The 18,456-nt window shown below is 38.9% G+C and overlaps 1 protein-coding gene across 1 annotated transcript; it reads left to right on the forward strand.

Annotated features, from left to right (window-relative positions):
- Window positions 1–717: 717 nt before the first annotated feature.
- LOC132583109 (vomeronasal type-2 receptor 26-like) lies at window positions 718–17,654 on the forward strand. Its single transcript, XM_060254777.1, has 5 exons — window positions 718–929; window positions 2,076–2,367; window positions 5,666–5,893; window positions 12,831–12,957; window positions 16,756–17,654. The coding sequence occupies exons 1-5, from the start codon at window positions 718–720 to the stop codon at window positions 17,652–17,654; spliced, it is 1,758 nt and encodes a 585-aa protein (XP_060110760.1).
- Window positions 17,655–18,456: the final 802 nt, after the last annotated feature.

The raw sequence follows: 18,456 nt of genomic DNA on the forward strand, positions 1-18,456 counted from the left end.
AATTCACCTTTCTTCTTCAGAACTGCATTTGGAGGAAGACATGACTCTCAATCTTTGCATGCTCCTTTGCCATGCAGTTTTATGGTATATATATTTCCTTAAATTAATTCACTCTATGCTTTTTCTTTTCTTTTTTCCAGTACACACCTGTATCCTATACTACACCTTACACTTCCTTCTCCTCTCCCCCCACGCCTAACTTCCTCTGTCATTTCTGGTTACTAAGTTTAAAACTAGCAACAAATCCCTCTTGGAGTATTGTGAGCAAAAATTCTACTTTGTGAGCTACTGGCATTAAAGTTGTGAACTACTGCACAAATCAGATTGCTCTGGGGCCATCCTTCCTGAGTTTAGATGAAAAATTGTGAGCCAGAGGCTAAAAATCTTTGAGCTAGCTCACATTAACTCAGCTTAGAGGGAACACTGTCCACAACTATACACATCATCATAAGGTAATGTGCATTTCTCCTTCTTGCAACCCTCAAGCTTCCTCCACTATGAGAAGTTTGTTGACTGCGAGAAGTCCCCCTCCTTTTAAACTGACTATTATTATACATGAATCTACTTTTCACACAGACGGACTGCTGTTGATACCGAAAGCTGAGGGGAATTCTATAATGCACTTCAGAGACGCAGATAGACAAGGAAAACGAGAGAAGGGAGCACAATAGATGAAGACATTGCTATCTGCATTTAGCAAGGATGTGTATCACTGCGATGCGGCTGAAATTAATGTTGCTGCTGTGTCCAATAGTGTGTGAAACCAATTCCATCAACTGCACCGTATACAACGATCCCTTTCCTATTCTTCACAAATTTTATCAGCCAGGGGATTTATTTATTGGTGGGATCGCATCTCAAGTTGCAGTACCAAATAGCCTTCTGTCTTTTGTGGAACACCCTACAAGAATGGTGATTGAAGACCCTGCGTAAGGATTATCATTCTCTTTATAACTTGTCCTGATCATAGTAGTTGAGGAAAGACTGCTGAGTCATGAAGTACTTGAGTCATTTACTTGTCCGTGTGCAAACTAGAATTCCAGGAGACATTGGGGTATTTACTTTTCCTGCATCTGACTACTAATGTTGATTCCCGTTGTTTCAAATGATGGTTAGGATTTAGGATTTCCCCATGCCATGTCTACTCAAATAACTCCCCTGTGCTTTCCCTTTGTCATGATCAATACTGAATTGTCTAAGAGAAATGCAGACAATTGACACCAGGTTGCTGGTTGGAGAAAGACCCAATGCTGGAAAGTTATAGCATGATTTTGACTATTCATGAACACTTATCCTTTCAAAGTCTCTTCTCTGGTGTATGTTAGAAATGACTCTGTGGCTCTGATCACACACACTAAATAATGCACTTTCAAACCACTTTTAATGCACATTCCAACTGGATTTTACTGTGTGAACTGGAAAAATCCAATTGGAAAGTGCCATGAAAGTAGATTGAAAGTGCATGATTTAGTGCGTGTGAATGCAGTCTCTGCATTCCTCATTCCATTTTTTTTAACCATACATATTTGCAAGTTGTCAGTCACTTGGGCAGAAGGGAAGAGAAATAAGAGAGATATTTTTCAGAATTTTACTGAATTTGATTAATTGGGGTTTACTTTCAGGAAAGTGTTCTTAGGTGGCAGTGTAAATCATTTTAAAAAGAGATTAAAATATGTTTGTGCATGTATTAAGTACAAATGCTTTGGGGATGGGAATCCAGAGTATAATTAGTGGTAGGGAAATTGCATGGACCAAACCAGATGACAATAGTATACAACATACACCTCCATCCCAAAAACAAACACATGAAAGTGATCTCATGAAATCATATTTAGTTGCCATCCAGGCAGAAGGGGAAATGAAAGAAAAGCACACAAGGAAACCTTCTTTATGACATTAAAGCCCATTTCCATTATAATTGCTATGTTTATTACCTGTTTTAATGTCAAACTAACTTTTATTACAAATGCCCAGGTCAAAAAGTCTGCTCGGAAGTGGGCAACCCAGATGAGAGGATGACTTCTGCATGTGCAATTTTGGTTCTTCTGTTTGAAATCCTTCTATTCACATTGCAGGTTAGTAACAAAACACTACCAGCATATCTTGGCCATGGCATTTGCTGTAAAAGAAATAAATGAGAATCCCAACTTCTTATCCAACATTAGTTTGGGCTTCTATATCCTCAATAGTAGCAGTGCTGGAAGGATGACATATAAAGCCACTCTCAACCTTCTTTCAGCACACCAGAAGATGGTACCCAATTTCAGCTGTGCTACACAGAAGATGTTTGTAGCACTCATTGGAGGACTTTTCTCTGAAGTCTCTGTTAATATTGCCGATGTTGTGAACATCTACAAAACTCCACAGGTAGGTTGCAGATATGCAAGTATGAAACATACACACTGGTAACATGCAATTCACAGTTTTTATTTAATTAAAAAAATGGCAGAATTTAGGGTCAATTCAAGACAAATTTGAGGGTCAAAGTTCAGTTCAAAAGTCAATTACAAAGAGATCAGTTTAAAGTATTACACAGGAACCAAGGTGTAAGTCCAAGGTCATTCAAAAATAAAAGGAGGAAGATTCCAGGGTCAGTGTCAAGAGCCAATCTAATGGTTACAGGAAAAGAGCAAAGTTAAGATCTGTGGAAACTGAGAGATTGATGACTTGTTCCTTCCACAGCACAAAGTCACATCCTAACAAGTCGTTGTTAGCAGTCAGCTGTTTGAGATTACTGCTGGAACTACTGCAGGCTGTCACCAGCAAACAGTTGGCAATAAACCAGGAGGCATGCACTCTGCCACCTTGCTTGTTGCTGCCTTCTAAGCTTCTGTCTCCAGCACTCGAAGGGTGGAGGTGAGGCTGGTGGACTGGAATTGATCAACTGGGTCTCATCTTCTGAGTTGGGGCTGGGTGGTAGCTCTAGATCAGCTGTTGGTTGTGAGCCTTGAGAAGTCTATAGCTCTCTGATTCTGATTCTGCTACATTTTGGACTGGCTACAAAAGGCTCCTCTTCACTTGAGGACTTCCTTTCTCTTGAGTGCTTGACTCCGTAGGCTTGTCTCAGGCTGACCTATGACAAAAGTGTACATTTCCTTTCAGCTCACTTATGGATCATTTTCCCTGATGCAGAACAACAAAAATCAATTCCCTTTTGTGTATCAGATGGTTCCCAATCAAGTCTATGAGCACAGGGGAGTTGTCCTATTACTGCGCCATTTTGGATGGATTTGGGTCGGCCTCCTGGCTCTGGATAATGACATCGGAGACAAGTTTGTGCAGACAGTAGAACCAATACTGACTGAGAACAGCATTTGTGTTGCTTTTACTTTCAGATTACCCAAACCATCTTATCTGGAAGAATTTGTAGAGTTTTTTTTAATGCAGTGGGGAAAGTACCAAGTTCTGTTGAACAGAAAAGCCAATGTATGTTATGTATATGGTGAACCACCAGCCATGATAATATTACATTCAATTCTCTTTCAAGCACCCATATTTTCATTACCCTTACCCAGTAAAGTGTGGATTACTACATCCCATTGGGACTTTGAGTCAGCCTCAATCCAAAGACTTTGGGATATTCAGAGCTTTCATGGTGCTCTGTCCTTTACAGTCCATTCCAATCAGCCACCTGGATTCCAACAATTCCTTCAGACTGTAAGACCTTCTTGGGATGAGGGAGACAGCTTTATCAAGGACTTCTGGGAGCAGGCATTCAGTTGTTCTTTGAAAAGTTCTAAAAAGGAGGAAGAGAATAAACAGATTTGTACTGGGGAGGAGAAGTTGGAGAATCTTCCCAGGATTTTGTTTGAAATGGGCATGACTGGTCACAGCTACAATGCTTACAATGCTGTACATTCAGTGGCACATGTTTTGAATGACATCCACTTATTGAAGTCCAAACACAGAAGAAGACTGGTAGAAGGAGGAGGGCGGCTGGATATCCAGAATGTACAGCCATCGCAGGTATTTTATGTTCTTAACATTATATCATCCAAAGAAAGTTGCAATTATTTAAGTTCATTCTGCTTACTATAATGTGACACCTACCCCCATTGGCCAGGGGGTCTCTGTGCACATACTGCAAACTGCCTCCCCAATTCCTCCTTGGCCACTGTTACATACAATTTACACAAATTCCATTTGTATAGCACCTTACCACACCCACCACCTTAAATCCCAGTGCCTTCCCACTGCTTCAGCCAACCCAACTAGCCTTTGCTGCTTAGTTCCCAGATGCCATGGAAGGTCATTTTACCACTCCCAAGCCTTTGCCTCAGTTTTATCAGACTCTTCACTAAAGTCCTTATTCACCTGTGTATTTCCTGGTCTCCAGTATACTGGATAACTGCTTCACCACCCCTCTGACTACTTTCTTGCTCTGGACCTTAGCTGTCTCTGCTGGGATCCCTGGTGCCAGCATCAGTTCGCCCTTTCCCACCTTGCAACTTAAATCTGTGTCCACCTCTCCAGTTTTTGCCATGTCTTCCAGAATATCCATCTTCCCAGCCAGTTCTGGAAGACTTGTCAACCCAGCATAAGGCTCCTCACTCACCTCCAGCTAAAGGTTTGTACTACTCATTCATCTTGCCCAGAGTGGCCTCTCACTCCCAGCATGGGCCTTATTAACTCCCTCCAACCTGTAACATAAGAACATAAGAAGTACTTCTTCACCCAAAGGGTGATTAACATGTGGAATTCACTGCCACAGGAGGTGGTGGCGGCCACAAGTATAGCCACCTTCAAGAGGGGTTTAGATAAAAATATGGAGCACAGGTCCATCAGTGGCTATTAGCCACAGTGTATGTGTGTATATAACATTTTTTGCCACTGTGTGACACAGAGTGTTGGACTTGATGGGCCTGATCCAACATGGCTTCTCTTCTCTTATGTTCTTATGTTCTTATAAGAGAAGCCATATTGGATCAGGCCAATGGCCCATCCAGTCCAACTCTTTGTGCCACACAGTGGTCAATGTGTGTGTGTGTGTGTGTATACACACACACACACACATATACATACATACATATACACACATATACTGTGGCTAATAGCCACTGATGGACCTCTGCTCCATATTTTTATCTAACCCCTCTTGAAGCTGTCTATGCTTGTAGCCGCCACCACCTCCTGTGGCAGTGAATTCCACATGTTAATCAGCATTTGGGTGAAGAAGTACATCCTTTTATCCGTTTTAACCCGACTGCTCAGCAATTTCACAGAACACGGACAACTGACTGAGCATTCAGGTTCCTCCTCAGGCCACGAACTGTGATAAAATATCAAGAGTTGTCAGCTATGCTAATTCAGAGATAGAGGTAGAAATAGACATCACGGTAGACACAGACAGACAGAGATAATTGAAAAAGAGATGATGAGAGGAGAGAGTGAGATGATCGCAGATCTATGTGGGACTTTATAAAGAACGGAGATGACTTTTGGGTCAGGCATCAGTTTTTCTCCAGGCCAGTTTTTCCAAGGATCCTGGAGGGCTTTTTTGCCATCTTCTGGGCATGGAGCAAAGATCATGAGGTGTTTGAGGGGGAAGTTTTTCTGAATTTCCTGCATTGTTCAGGGGGTTGGACTAGAAGGCCCTGGAGGTCCCTTCCAACCCTATGATTCTCTTTTTCCTTTTATGTTCCTTTTTTGTTCTGTTTTAACCCAGGTCCACACATTGTTGAGGGGCATCTTGTTCAATAATAGTGCTGGAGACATGGTGCATTTTGATAAATACAATGAATTAGTTGCAGGTTTTGATGTTACCAACTGGGTTACCTTCCCCAATGGCTCATTTGTTAGAGTAAAAGTGGGAACGCTGGATCCTCATGCCCCTCCAGGCAATGAATTACATCTTAATGATGCCCAGATAGTGTGGCACAGAAGTTTTAACCAGGTGAGTTGTAGTTGCAGGTGCTGCATTGTCCAACTCAGTCTTTTGTAAGTAAACACATTTCTTTTTAAAAGAAAAAAAATGAATTAATCAGTGTTATAATGAAACTTCTCTTCTTTACCTTCACTTTCCCAGGGAAATCAGAATAAATTTTCATCATACACATTCATGGGGGAGGGGGGGAATGATATTTTCGTAACATGTCAGTTTATGTTTTATTTCTCCACAATTTGAATCAACCTCAGTGCATTCAACATTTAATTTGGCTAAAGCATGGCATCTTCTTTTTTTACAAAGATTAAGAATAGTTACTCATGCTCAGCTGAGAGGAAGACATGTTTTGTTTGAGCTCCCGGTAGAATGCTAAAGGGAATTAAGTATTCCTTCTTCTGGTGATAAAAATAACAAAGCCTTGAAGACTTGAAGACTTTAATATAAGCTGGTGATAGTTGTGAAGTAGGAGTCTGGAAGTTGGCTAGAGGCTAAAGTTAAAACTAATTGGTGCTGAGAGAAACGGCAATGGCGACCTCGGACTCAGAAGTTGAAAGTGAAGATAAGGTAATGAAACCGAAAGACTTTCAATTAGAAGTTAAGAGAGCAGTGGAAGCTGCCAAACATAGCATTATTAAAGCAGTAACGAAGATAGTGGATGAAAAAATAACTAATTTAGCTGAGGCCGTTGAAGCTATGGCAGAGACTGTGAATAGTGCATGGGAAATGGCGCAGCTAAATGAGAAGAAAATTAACTTGTTGCAAAAACAGTCCAGACAGTTGAAAAAGCAAAATAAATACTTTAAAGATAAACTGATGGACTTGGAAAATCGGGCCAGAAGGTCAAATTTGCGGTTGAAAAATATTCCAGAAACGGAGGACATGGATAATGTGATTAAATGGATGGCTGAAATGCTCCCTGACTTAGGAATTTCAAGGGAAGTTTTGGACCGTATTCATCGAGTTGGGAAGCAGACAGCTGAGTGGAGGTGGCCGAGAGATGTGGTAATGTGCTTTGGAAAATATATATTAAAGGAGCAGGTGCTTAAAGGCATGAAGGCCTTGGATAGGCAAGATAAGTTACTGAATAATGATTTTAAAAAGTGTTGGTTTTTGAAAATTTATCACAGGAAACAATTAACAGGAAGAAAAAGTTAAGAGTGTTTACCAAGGTGCTGCAGGATAAAGGAATGAAATACAGCTGGAGAATGGCACCCTTTGCTCTGAAAATGGTGCACGAAGGAGTAGAGTTGTTTGCAAAAGATCAGAAGCAGATGGAGGAGCTATTTAAACATGTGGGACTGCAGCTGCCTAAGGATTACAAGCATTTCCCTGACGGGGACTCAGAAGGGGAAAATAGTTTGGAAGAGGAAATGGGAAACACTCAGAAACAGAAGAAGAAAAAAAAGAAGGAGGAAAAAAAGACTTGGGACTTCAGGGAAAGGACTAAGACTAAGAAATGATTAAGGGAAGATGGATTAAGGAAGAAGGGAAGAAGATAGAAGGACCGGAATAGCTCAACATGAACAGTTTTTTTGATTTTTTTTTAATTGTTGCTGTTGCTCTTTTTGAGTTTACAGTGTGGGAGAGATGTCTTTTTTCTCTCCCCCCCCCCCCCAATATGGATGTCAGTAGTAGCTGGAAGTCTGATGTGTTTAATGGTATGATTGGGAAGAAGATGTGTAGATGGTGGCTGATTGGGATGATGTTGGTGTGTTTGGATGGTGTGATTGGGGTATGGTTGGATGATTGGAATCTAAGGGGTGAATGGGTGGATTATGAATGGAGTAAGAAGGTGAGTGAATGCATATTGGGAAGAATTCTTTATACAAGAGATATGCCACGAGCATTGGCATATTGCATTTCTCTTGGATGGGTAGAATTGGTAATGGAGGGTAGGTGGAGGGTAGATAAGCAACATCAGGTGGGGTTGGTTAAGGGTTGTTGGGGTTTAGAATTCCAGGCTGGTAGAGAACAGAAGAGATATGGGGAAGAGCTATGGTTAGGTATAATATGATAAAAAAAATGTTAATGTTATATGTACAACTCTTAATGTTAGAGGGCTAGGAAATCCTGTGAAACGGGCAAGAGTTGGGAGATATATTCAAGAATTAAAAGCAGATGTGCTGTTTTTGCAGGAGGTATATAATGGGGGGGAAGAGAGATGAATTTCCCTGGTTTTGGGAAAGGTAAGAAATTTATTGCTCCAGGCTCCTCGAAGAGCAGAGGGGTGGGAATAGTATTTAATTCTAACATAGATTTTGTTGCAGATAAAGTAATGAGAGATAAGGATGGAAGGTTTATTTTTGTACAGGGTCATTTGGAGGGAGAGCCGGTGGCTTTAGCTTCTTTGTACCTCCCTAATGTGCATCAGTTGAATGTATTGTATAGATTTGAAAAATTTTCACCCTATACTAAAATAATAGGGGGGGATTTTAATATTAACTTGCAGGGGAAAGGCAATGTTAAAAAAAGAAAGCAGAGAAATTTAAAAGAGTGTGCGGGAAATTTGGTCTGCTAGAATTATGGATGGAAATGTTTCCTAATGATGATGTGTATTCTTTTTACTCTGCCGTGCATGGAACTTATTCAAGATTGGATGGAATCTTAATCTCTCAAGAAATGAGGAACTGGGTAAAAGATATGGAGATTGGGATTATTAAGATTACTGATCATGCCCCTGTTTCAGCCTTTTTGCAAATAGGTCATTTTAATAGATCTTATAATTGGAAGTTTAATCCATGGTTAGTGGCAGATGAAGAAAGTAAGTGTAATATTAAAAATGCAATGGAAAGATATTTTGAGGAGAATAGGAAATCAGATACTTCATTAACAATAATATGGGAAACAATGAAAGCCACTATTAGAGGTGTGTGTATACAGAATTTGGTGAGATTGAAGAAAGGTAAAGATAGGAAAATTAAAGAAGTAGAAGAAGAAGTTAGAGTATTGGAGGAGAAATTTAGGAAATCTAAGAAGAAGGAGGATAAAGAACAAGTAGTTAGGAAAAGGGAAGAGTTGAATGTATTGGATGTTAATAGGACTACGTTAAAATTATGGTATAACAGACAGAAGTATTATGAGCTTGAAGGGAAAGGAGGAAGAATTTTAGCAAATAAAATTAAGAATTTTCAGGTAAGGAAAAATATTAAGGCAATCAGGAATGATATAGGGTTTTTGGAAACTGAACCTAAAATGATATTGGAGAATTTTATAGAATTTTATAATAAATTGTATGCAAACAAAGGGATTAAAAAGGAAGATATAGAAAATTTCTGTGAGGGGTTGGAATTTTTAGAATTAAGTGAAGATAGTAGGAAAGAATTAGATAAGGATATAATGGAAGAAGAAGTTAAGATGGCTATAGATTCTATGAATATGCAATCTGCACCTGGACTGGATGGTTTTAATGCGGTATTTTATAAGCATTTTAAGGATATATTGGTGCCTCATGTGACTGAATTGTTTCAAGGAATTTTGGATGGATCTCCTACACCGCCTACATGGTTGGAGTCGAGATTGGTGTTAATTCCAAAACCTGGGAAAGATCAGACTTTAAGGGATTCATATAGGCCAATTTCAATCACCAATATGGATTATCGAATATTTGCAAAGGTTATGGCAATGAGACTTAAAAAATGTATAGCACAATTGATAGGGAAAGAGCAATTTGGGTTTATGCCTCAAAAGTATTTAGTAGAGGCAGTTAGGAAGGTGATGGGTATGGTTTATTTAGCTAAAAATAAGGATTTGCCACTTACGCTTTTGGCATTGGATATTTATAAGGCCTTTGATTCTGTGGATTGGACATACATGAAGATTGTATTTCAAAAGTATAGGATTGGGGAGAAATTTCAAAATATGATTGAGGCAATATATTCTAAATCCAAGGCGTTGATAGGAGTTGGTGGATCAGTAGAGGGATATGTTCAGGTAATGAGTGGTATGAAGCAGGGATGCCCTTTATCCCCTATGTTATATATTTTAGCATTGGAACCGTTAGTGAATAAATTAAAAAAGGACAAAAGAATTAGAGGCTTTGAAGTTCCAGGGAAAGGGAAAATAGATGGGAATCTCTTAACAATGTATGCAGATGACATGATGGTGACAATTAAGGATGTGGAGCCCGCAGTGGCACCTTTAAAAAAGATACTACAGGAATTTGAGGAAGTGTCAGGGTTAAAAGTGAATTTTTCAAAATCTTCGATGATGTGTGTTAATGTAAAGCCAGGGTTACAATTAGCAGCTTCAAAAATTTTGGGTATTCCCATAGCAAATAAAATGGTGAAATATTTAGGGGTTAATATTCCTAGGAATATTAAAAAAATATTTGAGTATAATTATAAAAGAATCTGGAGTGGAATTCAAGTTAAAATGAGAGACTGGAGGAAGAGGAAGGAGTCAATTAGTACAAGGAATGCTATGGTTAAAATGTTTCTAGTTCCTAGGTTGACTTATTTATTCTATGTATTGCCTTGGCATATACCAGAACACGTATTGAAGAGATGGCAAGGAGATATAGATAGATTTGTTTTTGCATCAAAGTAACCAAGGACAGCTAGTAGGTATAGATATTATGGTATTAAAGATGGGGGATGGGGGATTCCCAATATAATTTACTATTATGATGCATATCAATTAAGGCACTTAATGATTTGGTTGGAGGGAGAGTTAGGAGAAGAGTTGAACGGGATAGAAAAGGAAAATTTAGAGGTAGTAGGAGGGAAGGAAAGTTTATTTGATAGAACGAAAAGGAGGAAGAAGATAGGTGATAAATTATCAACTTTTATGGGGCCCAGTAGGGTATGGGAGAAGTGGAAAAAAGAACTTGCTCCGGAGATATCATCTATTACTAAAATGTGGTACTATGATAAATTTGCTCCATTAAGGGGATCGCTGTCAAAGGAAGTAGGAGATAAACTGAAGAGGATTACGATTCGAGAATTGAAAGAGGTTTGGGGTACTGATGGGGTGAAGAAAGAGGAGTATAATATTTTGAATAATATTAATTGGCTGTTAAAAAGTCAAATCTCCTCATTGCTGAAGGAGGAAGAACTTAAAAATATTGGTAAAAGAATTAATACTCCCTTTGAAAAATTGGTGAAAGAGTATAGAGAAGATAAGTCAAAAATAGTTTCAAAATTGTATAAGATTTTATTAGGTACAGGGAAATCCCCGAGAGAATTTTTGAAGGAACATTGGGAAGCAGATATTGGAAATAACATTTTAGATGAAGATTGGGAGAGGATGTTTAGATTACCTCCCTTTGTTACAACATCTAGGTTAGTGCAGGAGCAGGGACTGAAGATGATACAGAAATGGTATTATACACCCATTAAGATGTATTATATTTCTAAATCAGGGAGTAAAAATTGTTGGAGGGAATGTGGAGAAATTGGAACTTTCAGTCACATGTGGTGGGATTGTCCCTTAGTGAAAAAATTCTGGTTGCAGGTTGGCATAGAGATGACAAAGATTATGGGATGGAAAATAAGTATATCTAAAGCAATGGCAATTATTAATTTGGATGGTGTGGGATTAAGATCAAAAGAGGATAGTAAATGGATTAATTTGATGTTAGTAGCAGCAAGACAAGTGATAGCAAGGAATTGGAAAGAAGCTGAGGAATTGACAATTAATCATTGGAGGGATAAAATGAATACTATAATTATTTTGGAGTATTTAACAATGAAGATACGAAGAATGAACGGATTAAAGGTTAGGGAACAGGAGGAGGGGTGGTTTAGGAAGATGGTGAGATATTTGGAAAAGTTTAAACAATTTAAGACGATTGGTTGGTTAATAAGAAAATGAATGGACAAGATGTTTAAATAGAGTGATGGAGTTGTATTTGGATGAAATGTTAATAGTTATAAATTTATGGAATATTATAATGTATCTATGGCCTGGGACTCTCACAGAGGTGGAGTGGTGTTGGAATATATAACAATAAAATTTTTAAAAACTAAAAAAAAATTACAAAATTTAAAAATTGTAGTTGCATATTCAACGAGGTAAATAAAAAAACAATATATTCAAAAACACAGCAGATAAACCAGACTGGGCAGTTCTATTGCTATTCCAGGGAGGGCCATAGTTCAGTGGTAGAGCATCTGCTTGGCATACGGAAGATCCAAGGTTCAATCCCTGAATCTCCAGTTTCAAGAATCTGGTGGTAGGTAATGTGGAAGACTTCTGCTTAAGACTCTAGATATCTGCTATGCATCTCAATAGAAAAGGCTCACCTTGATCGATGAAGGTTTCCATTTTTTATAAGGCAGCTTTACATGCATTTATCTGTGTACTCACAGAGCCTGCCTACTCTGAAGCTTGCTGCAGTCAAAATATTTAATGTTCTGTTGAATATTGAGTTAGCAGTTTTGCTGAAGTGCTACCTAAAGGAGCAACAGGAAGAATGAACATCTCTTTTTGCAGATTGTATCCAAAAAATGAACTGTAACAAAGGTTACACCCCACCATTCTCACCAATGTGGAAACAACACATCTTAGATTATTCTCCTCCCCACCATGATATACTCAACACAACCCTTTGAAAGTAGGTCTGGCAAAGAGAGGATTAATGGCCCACAGTCATCTCACAAGAGGGGATTCCAAGGAGGATATCCTTGATCCTAGCCAAACTTTCCAGCCATCTCACCATTAAGGCAATGATCACTCAGGGAAGCTATTAAAAGGCTGAGTATTGTGAGTATAGGACATGAGCTCCAAGCCTCCCCTCCCAACACCAGCATCACTTTGCACACCCACACCCACACAAAATCACATGCTTGTCTTTTTTGTCTGTGAATATAAGTTGGTAATAAGCAAACAATTCCTAACTGCTTTCTCCATACAAAGTCTTCCATGTCAGCATTTCTTGCCACCTTCAACATTTTTTTAAAAATGGAAATATCTCTCTCTCTCTCTCTTTTTTTTTCTTTATGGGCAGGTGGTGCCTCTCTCTGTGTGCAATGATCCCTGCCTTCCTGGCTACAGCAAGAGAAAGAAAGAGGGAGAGAAATTTTGCTGCTATGATTGTTTTCTGTGCCCTGAAGGGGTGTTCTCTGACCAGATGGGTAAGAGATGTATTTGTGAAACATTCTCATTTGTGGTGTGTATATGTAAAAATTAGGAAGAAGAGAAGGTTGCATCAGTAAGCGGGAGGGGGCAAGGTGCAAGGTCAAGATGGAAAGGACTGAACAAATATTTGTTGTTGGTTTCTTAATTTGTACATATGTAGAAGCCTTTGACTGAATTGGACCATTGTCCCATCAAGATAGACAGGGCTTTTTTGGTAGAAAAAGTCCATCAAGGACGCATTTGCATATTAGGCCACACCCTCTGATCGCATCATTGTTCCACACAGGGATTTTTAATACAAAAGTCCCAGCAGGAAGTGTTTTTTTTCTTTCCCTTTTTTTTCAGTTTAGAAGAAACCAGCCAGATTTTCAGGGCATGAGCTGTCAAGAGCCAACACTTCCTTTGCCAGTATCTGCTCCATACGTAGCTCTTCCCCCCCCCCCTTTCCCCCTTTTCTTTCTATTTTTTTCTTTATTATTTTAAATTTTTATTTACAACTCAAATTTACAATAGTACAATTTCCATCACATCACCCTCATTATACTTAACTTCAATTCTTTCCCAGTTTATCTCACACTCATGAAATAAAAAAGAAAAAAGAGGGGGAAAAAGACAGAGAGGTATAGGAAAGAGTCACAAGCTACAGCTCAGAAGACACAGGAAATAGAAATTAAAGACCAAGATGCTACCATCAAGAAAATGCAGGAGAAAGCAACCCTACAAGACTGTAAGTTAATAGAAAACATGATCCGTCTAAGAGATGTACCGGAAAATGACCAATAAGACTTAAAGACGTATATTTCCACAATCATTGCTGAGTGGACCCTGGAGGGAGAGGACCCTGATGTGACGGGACATCAGTATGACTATGTTCACAGGGTTAACTGAATTTTCTAGAAAGAACAAGCTACCAAGAGATATGGTAGTAAAATTTACTAAAAGAGACATGGTGTGAAGGATTTTAAGTCAACAATTTGAAAAAGCAATGGTGGTGGAAGAAAGCAGAATAAGAACAATGAAGGAGCTGCCAAGGAAAGTTATAAGTGACAGAAGACATTTCAAAAAATTGACAGAAAAGCTAAGGGCGAAGGGAATAAGATATAGATGGATTTTACCAGAAGGACTTAGCTTTGAGTATAAAAGACTGAGAATTACAAGAATAGATATTCAAGGCATGGAAAGGTTTTTTGCGGACAATAAAGAATTTGGAGATACAGAATAATTGAAGAATCACTATGGATTACAAATTAATTTCTTGGAATGTAAATGGACAAAATTCACCTATTGGCCAAGGGAAAAAAAGGGGGAGTGATTTTTTACATTAAAAAAGAATTGGAGCCAAAGTTGATTTTTAAGGACAGTGACGGTAGATATGTTGCAGTGGAGGTGTCGATAAATGAGAAAAGAAGTTGTTATTGGGACTATATTCCCCAAATGGGGCAAAGAATGCTTTTTCCAAAGACATCATGAAACAGTTAGATCAAGTGACATATGATCAGATAATGTTATGGGACATTTTAATGGAGACATGGGAACATGGGAACATGGGAACACCTATTGGAGACATGGGAACACCTATTGAAGAACTCTATGAAAATATCAACGTGTTACAATATTAAAGAGAACTGTTTTAAAATGTTGTACAGATGGTATATGACACCTAAGAAATTAGCAAAAATGAATAATCAAATATCAGACAGGTGTTGGAAATGTAAAAAACATGAAGGTTCTTTCTACCATATGTGGTGGACTTGTGATAAAGCAAAACAGTTTTGGCAAATAATTCAACAAGAGACCTTGAAAATTTTGGGTAATGACATTAAGAGAGCACTGGATATCTTTCTGGTGGGATTACAGATGGAGAGCCAGTTTGGTGTAGTGGTTAAGTGTGCGGACTCTTATCTGGGAGAACCGGGTTTGATTCCCCACTCCTCCACTTGCACCTGATAGATGGCTTTGGGTCAGCCATAGCCCTGGCAGAGGTTGTCCTTGATAGGGCAGCTGCTGTGAGAGCCCTCTCCAGCCCCACCCACCTAAAAGGGTGCCTTTTGTGGGGGAGGAAGGTAAAGGAGATTGTGAGCCGCTCTGAGACTCTTCGGAGTGGAGGGCGGGATATAAATCCAATATCTTCTTCTTCTTCTTCAGATGGAAAGTTTTCCGAAACAAGATAGGACATTGTTGTGGTACTTGCTTTCAGCTGCAATGACACTATATGTGCAAATGTGGAAGCAAGACAAAATACCAGAGAAATGGGACTGGATCTTAAAAGTGTTACACTGGAGTGAAATGGATAAATTTACTAGAATTTTAAAAGACCGTGATTCAGAAAAAATTAAGGATGATTGGAAGAAATTTCAAGAATATGTTGAAAAACAATGGAAAGTCAAGAGACACTTAGTGGTCTTTGATAATATTACATGAACTTTTAAGGGGAAGATAAAGTTGTTAATATGGTTTTCTGATATGATATACAATTTTATATGTGGTTAGATTATGAGAAAAATAGAAGGTTAATTTTAATGATTATTAACACATAGTCTTGGTTTATTTTGTGTTAAGATAACTGGAAGTGTAAGTGAAGATTCTATAATTGTGAATTTTACCTTTTTTCCTTTTTTTAATTACTTTAAGCACCGGCGGAGGTCAAGAAACTGAGGGTTGGGGGGAGGAAGAATTTTTTAATGTATTGGTTAACATTTTAAAGTCTATGTTTAAATATATTTCAATATGTTGCAAAAAATAACAATTTGTTCTAAAAACAACAACAACAACAACCAAATTACCAAGTTTTTCAAATTCTGCAGCAGTTATCCTATCTAGCTTTTCACCATTGATCCCATTTTCACATCATTAGGAACAGTCTCTCTAAACAGGAAAACTGTCAGTACATCTGCTACATGAAAAGTTATGTTAGTTAGACTCTTTAACATCACTTTTTCAAGATCTCTCTTATTCTTTTAAAATTTGACATCTATTCATTGTTAATGGTTACATGTTTACTTATTCACTGGGATAAATGAGAGAAGAAGAAGAAAAAGAAAGAAAAAGGACCCAGATTCCAAAGTCCTTCTTCCCAAGGGTTAAAAACTTTTAAGTTCCTTTAGTTTCTGCGTCCAAATTGTATCCAAGGCAGCCCATTTGTCCATAGTTTATCTTCTGGTGTCACCTTACATTTCTTGGTCAAAGTTCCTTGTTCAGCCATTCACCAAAGCAGAGAGAAAAAATCCAACATCCTTTTTACGAATAGCCTTCCAAATCAAGATTTGCTGATTGAAGTGCAGTTTTTCTCTTCTCAACATGGCCTGCCTCCTCAACCACCGAAGAGAGAGTTCATCGCCATTTTCCCTTCTCCATTTGATCTTATTACAGCTCAACATCTGGTGCACGTATTGATGGTTTTCAGCCCGTTGATGAGTATCTGGAGGGACAGAGAGTGTCAATATTGCCCTCCCTTCCTCTCAAACACTTTTTGTATCCATCCTTCCCAGTGAGAATTATGGTTAAATGAATAGGAGATATCATGAGAACACTCTGAAACATGTTCCAAGAATGGACTGCATAAGGGGAACAAGGAACAACAAAGAGTATCCCTGCAGGAAGAATGAGTTTTCCTTACTGATGAATCCCAGCATCATTAACTGTAGCACTGGACACAGCCATCTCTATGTTTGCAGGGAGGATTGGGAAGAAAAATTAAGAAGAGGAATTCTTCTCTAGCTTATGTATTTTGCTTTTCTTTTAGATGTTTCTCACAGTCTGCAAATTCTTAAACACTTCTCTTTTCAACCTTTCAGACCTGGAAGCCTGTGTCAAATGTCCAGATCATCTTTATCCCAGCAGAGAAAAAAATCAATGCATCCCCAAGAATATAAACTACCTCTCTTACCAAGGAACTCTAGGGATGGTGTTAGCTTTGTCGGCTATTTCTTTATCTATGGTGACAGTCCTGGTACTTGGAACTTTCATTCAGCATATGAATACGCCTGTTGTCAAAGCCAACAACCGTAGCCTCACCTATATTCTTCTCATCTCTCTCCTGCTTTGCTTCCTCTGTTCATTGCTCTTCATTGGGAAACCTGCAATCGTGACCTGTCTGATCCGACAAGTGACATTTGGCATTGTTTTCTCTCTGGTCCTTTCCAGTGTGCTGGCCAAAACCATCACTGTGGTTCTGGCCTTCACGGCCACCAAACCAGGATCCAGAATAAGGAAATGGGTGGGCAAAAAAATGTCACATTCTATTGTCCTTTCTGGTTCCTTAATTCAAACAGCTCTTTGTACTCTTTGGCTCAGTACTTCTCCACCCTTCCCAGATCAGGATATGCACTCAGTGCCTGGAGAAATCATACTTCAGTGTAATGAAGGTTCAGCCGCCATGTTTTACTGTGTCATAGGCTATATGGGCTTCCTTGCCATTGTCAGCTTCACCGTGGCTTTTTTAGCCAGGAAATTACCGGACAGTTTCAATGAAGCCAAATTCATTACTTTTAGCATGTTTGTCTTCTGCAGTGTTTGGTTGTCTTTCTTCCCAACTTATTTGGGCACTAAAGGGAAATTCATGGTGGGTGTGGAGGTCTTCTCCATTTTGTCATCTAGTGCTGGGGTGCTGGGTTGCATCTTTTCCCCAAAATGTTATGTCATTTGGCTGAGGCCAGAGCTGAACAACAGGGATCAGTTAACTAGGAAACTATGAAAACTGAAATTTGTCTTTCTTAGACAATAGACTAAGAATTACCCACTGAAATATTCCAATTCCAAAGGATTCTTGTGGGAAGGCATAATAATTCGAGTGTTTTAGAACAGTTTCCCAAACTTTGGAAAGTCTTTCTCTCCCTCTTTCACTTCCAATTACATTGACTGATATTTGTAGGAATTACTTGCTGAGAGGACCAATGCAGGCAGCTTCCCTTCCCTGGATTGTCTTTCTAAGACCCCTCTTTGTACCTTTCTCTCTTGCTATCCTGTAACTGACTACCAGAGAGACAATTTATTACACTTGTGGGAATTAGAATTTTTTCATCTTTTCACAACCTCTTCCCTGGCACACTTTGCCAATAGTATGTCCAAATAATAGTAGTCTACATGGTATGGAAAAGAACTCCCAGCATTCAAAATTATGTAATAATTTGTCCAGACACACTCACTAGTGACAAATTAAGCAAGGGATCCAAAAGAAAAATGTGACGACAGAATTTCTCTGTCCCTCGTTCTGTACATGCCCTAGCTGATCTTATTCTAAGACTGGCTCTTGAATGGTGAAGTGACAGAATTCTAAAATCTTCTCATTACTTTGGTGTCTTTGTACAGACAGACAGCTCTTTAGGTGGCCACGATCAATTTGAGTTGTAGTTCTGGTATCCCATCTGCTTCCTAGATGGAATCAGTCAAAAAGGGCCATTATAGAATTTTAAAGGCATTGCTGAGTGAGGATGAAAAGCAAATGTCTTCTCCTTCCCTGCCTCTTCTCAGCTGAGAGAGAGGGGGAAACAATATCT

This window comes from Heteronotia binoei, chromosome 15 (assembly GCF_032191835.1).
Source record: "Heteronotia binoei isolate CCM8104 ecotype False Entrance Well chromosome 15, APGP_CSIRO_Hbin_v1, whole genome shotgun sequence".
Taxonomy (NCBI): Eukaryota; Metazoa; Chordata; class Lepidosauria; order Squamata; family Gekkonidae; genus Heteronotia; species Heteronotia binoei.

Excerpts from the sequence above, each read along its gene's own strand:
- LOC132583109 (XM_060254777.1), top strand. The coding sequence starts at position 718 with ATGCGGCTGAAATTAATGTTGCTGCTGTGTCCAATAGTGTGTGAAACC. Across the intron at positions 930-2,075 it reads ATGGTGATTGAAGACCCTGC|GTTAGTAACAAAACACTACC; the intron begins GTAAGGATTATC and ends TTCACATTGCAG. Across the intron at positions 2,368-5,665 it reads ACATCTACAAAACTCCACAG|GTCCACACATTGTTGAGGGG; the intron begins GTAGGTTGCAGA and ends GTTTTAACCCAG.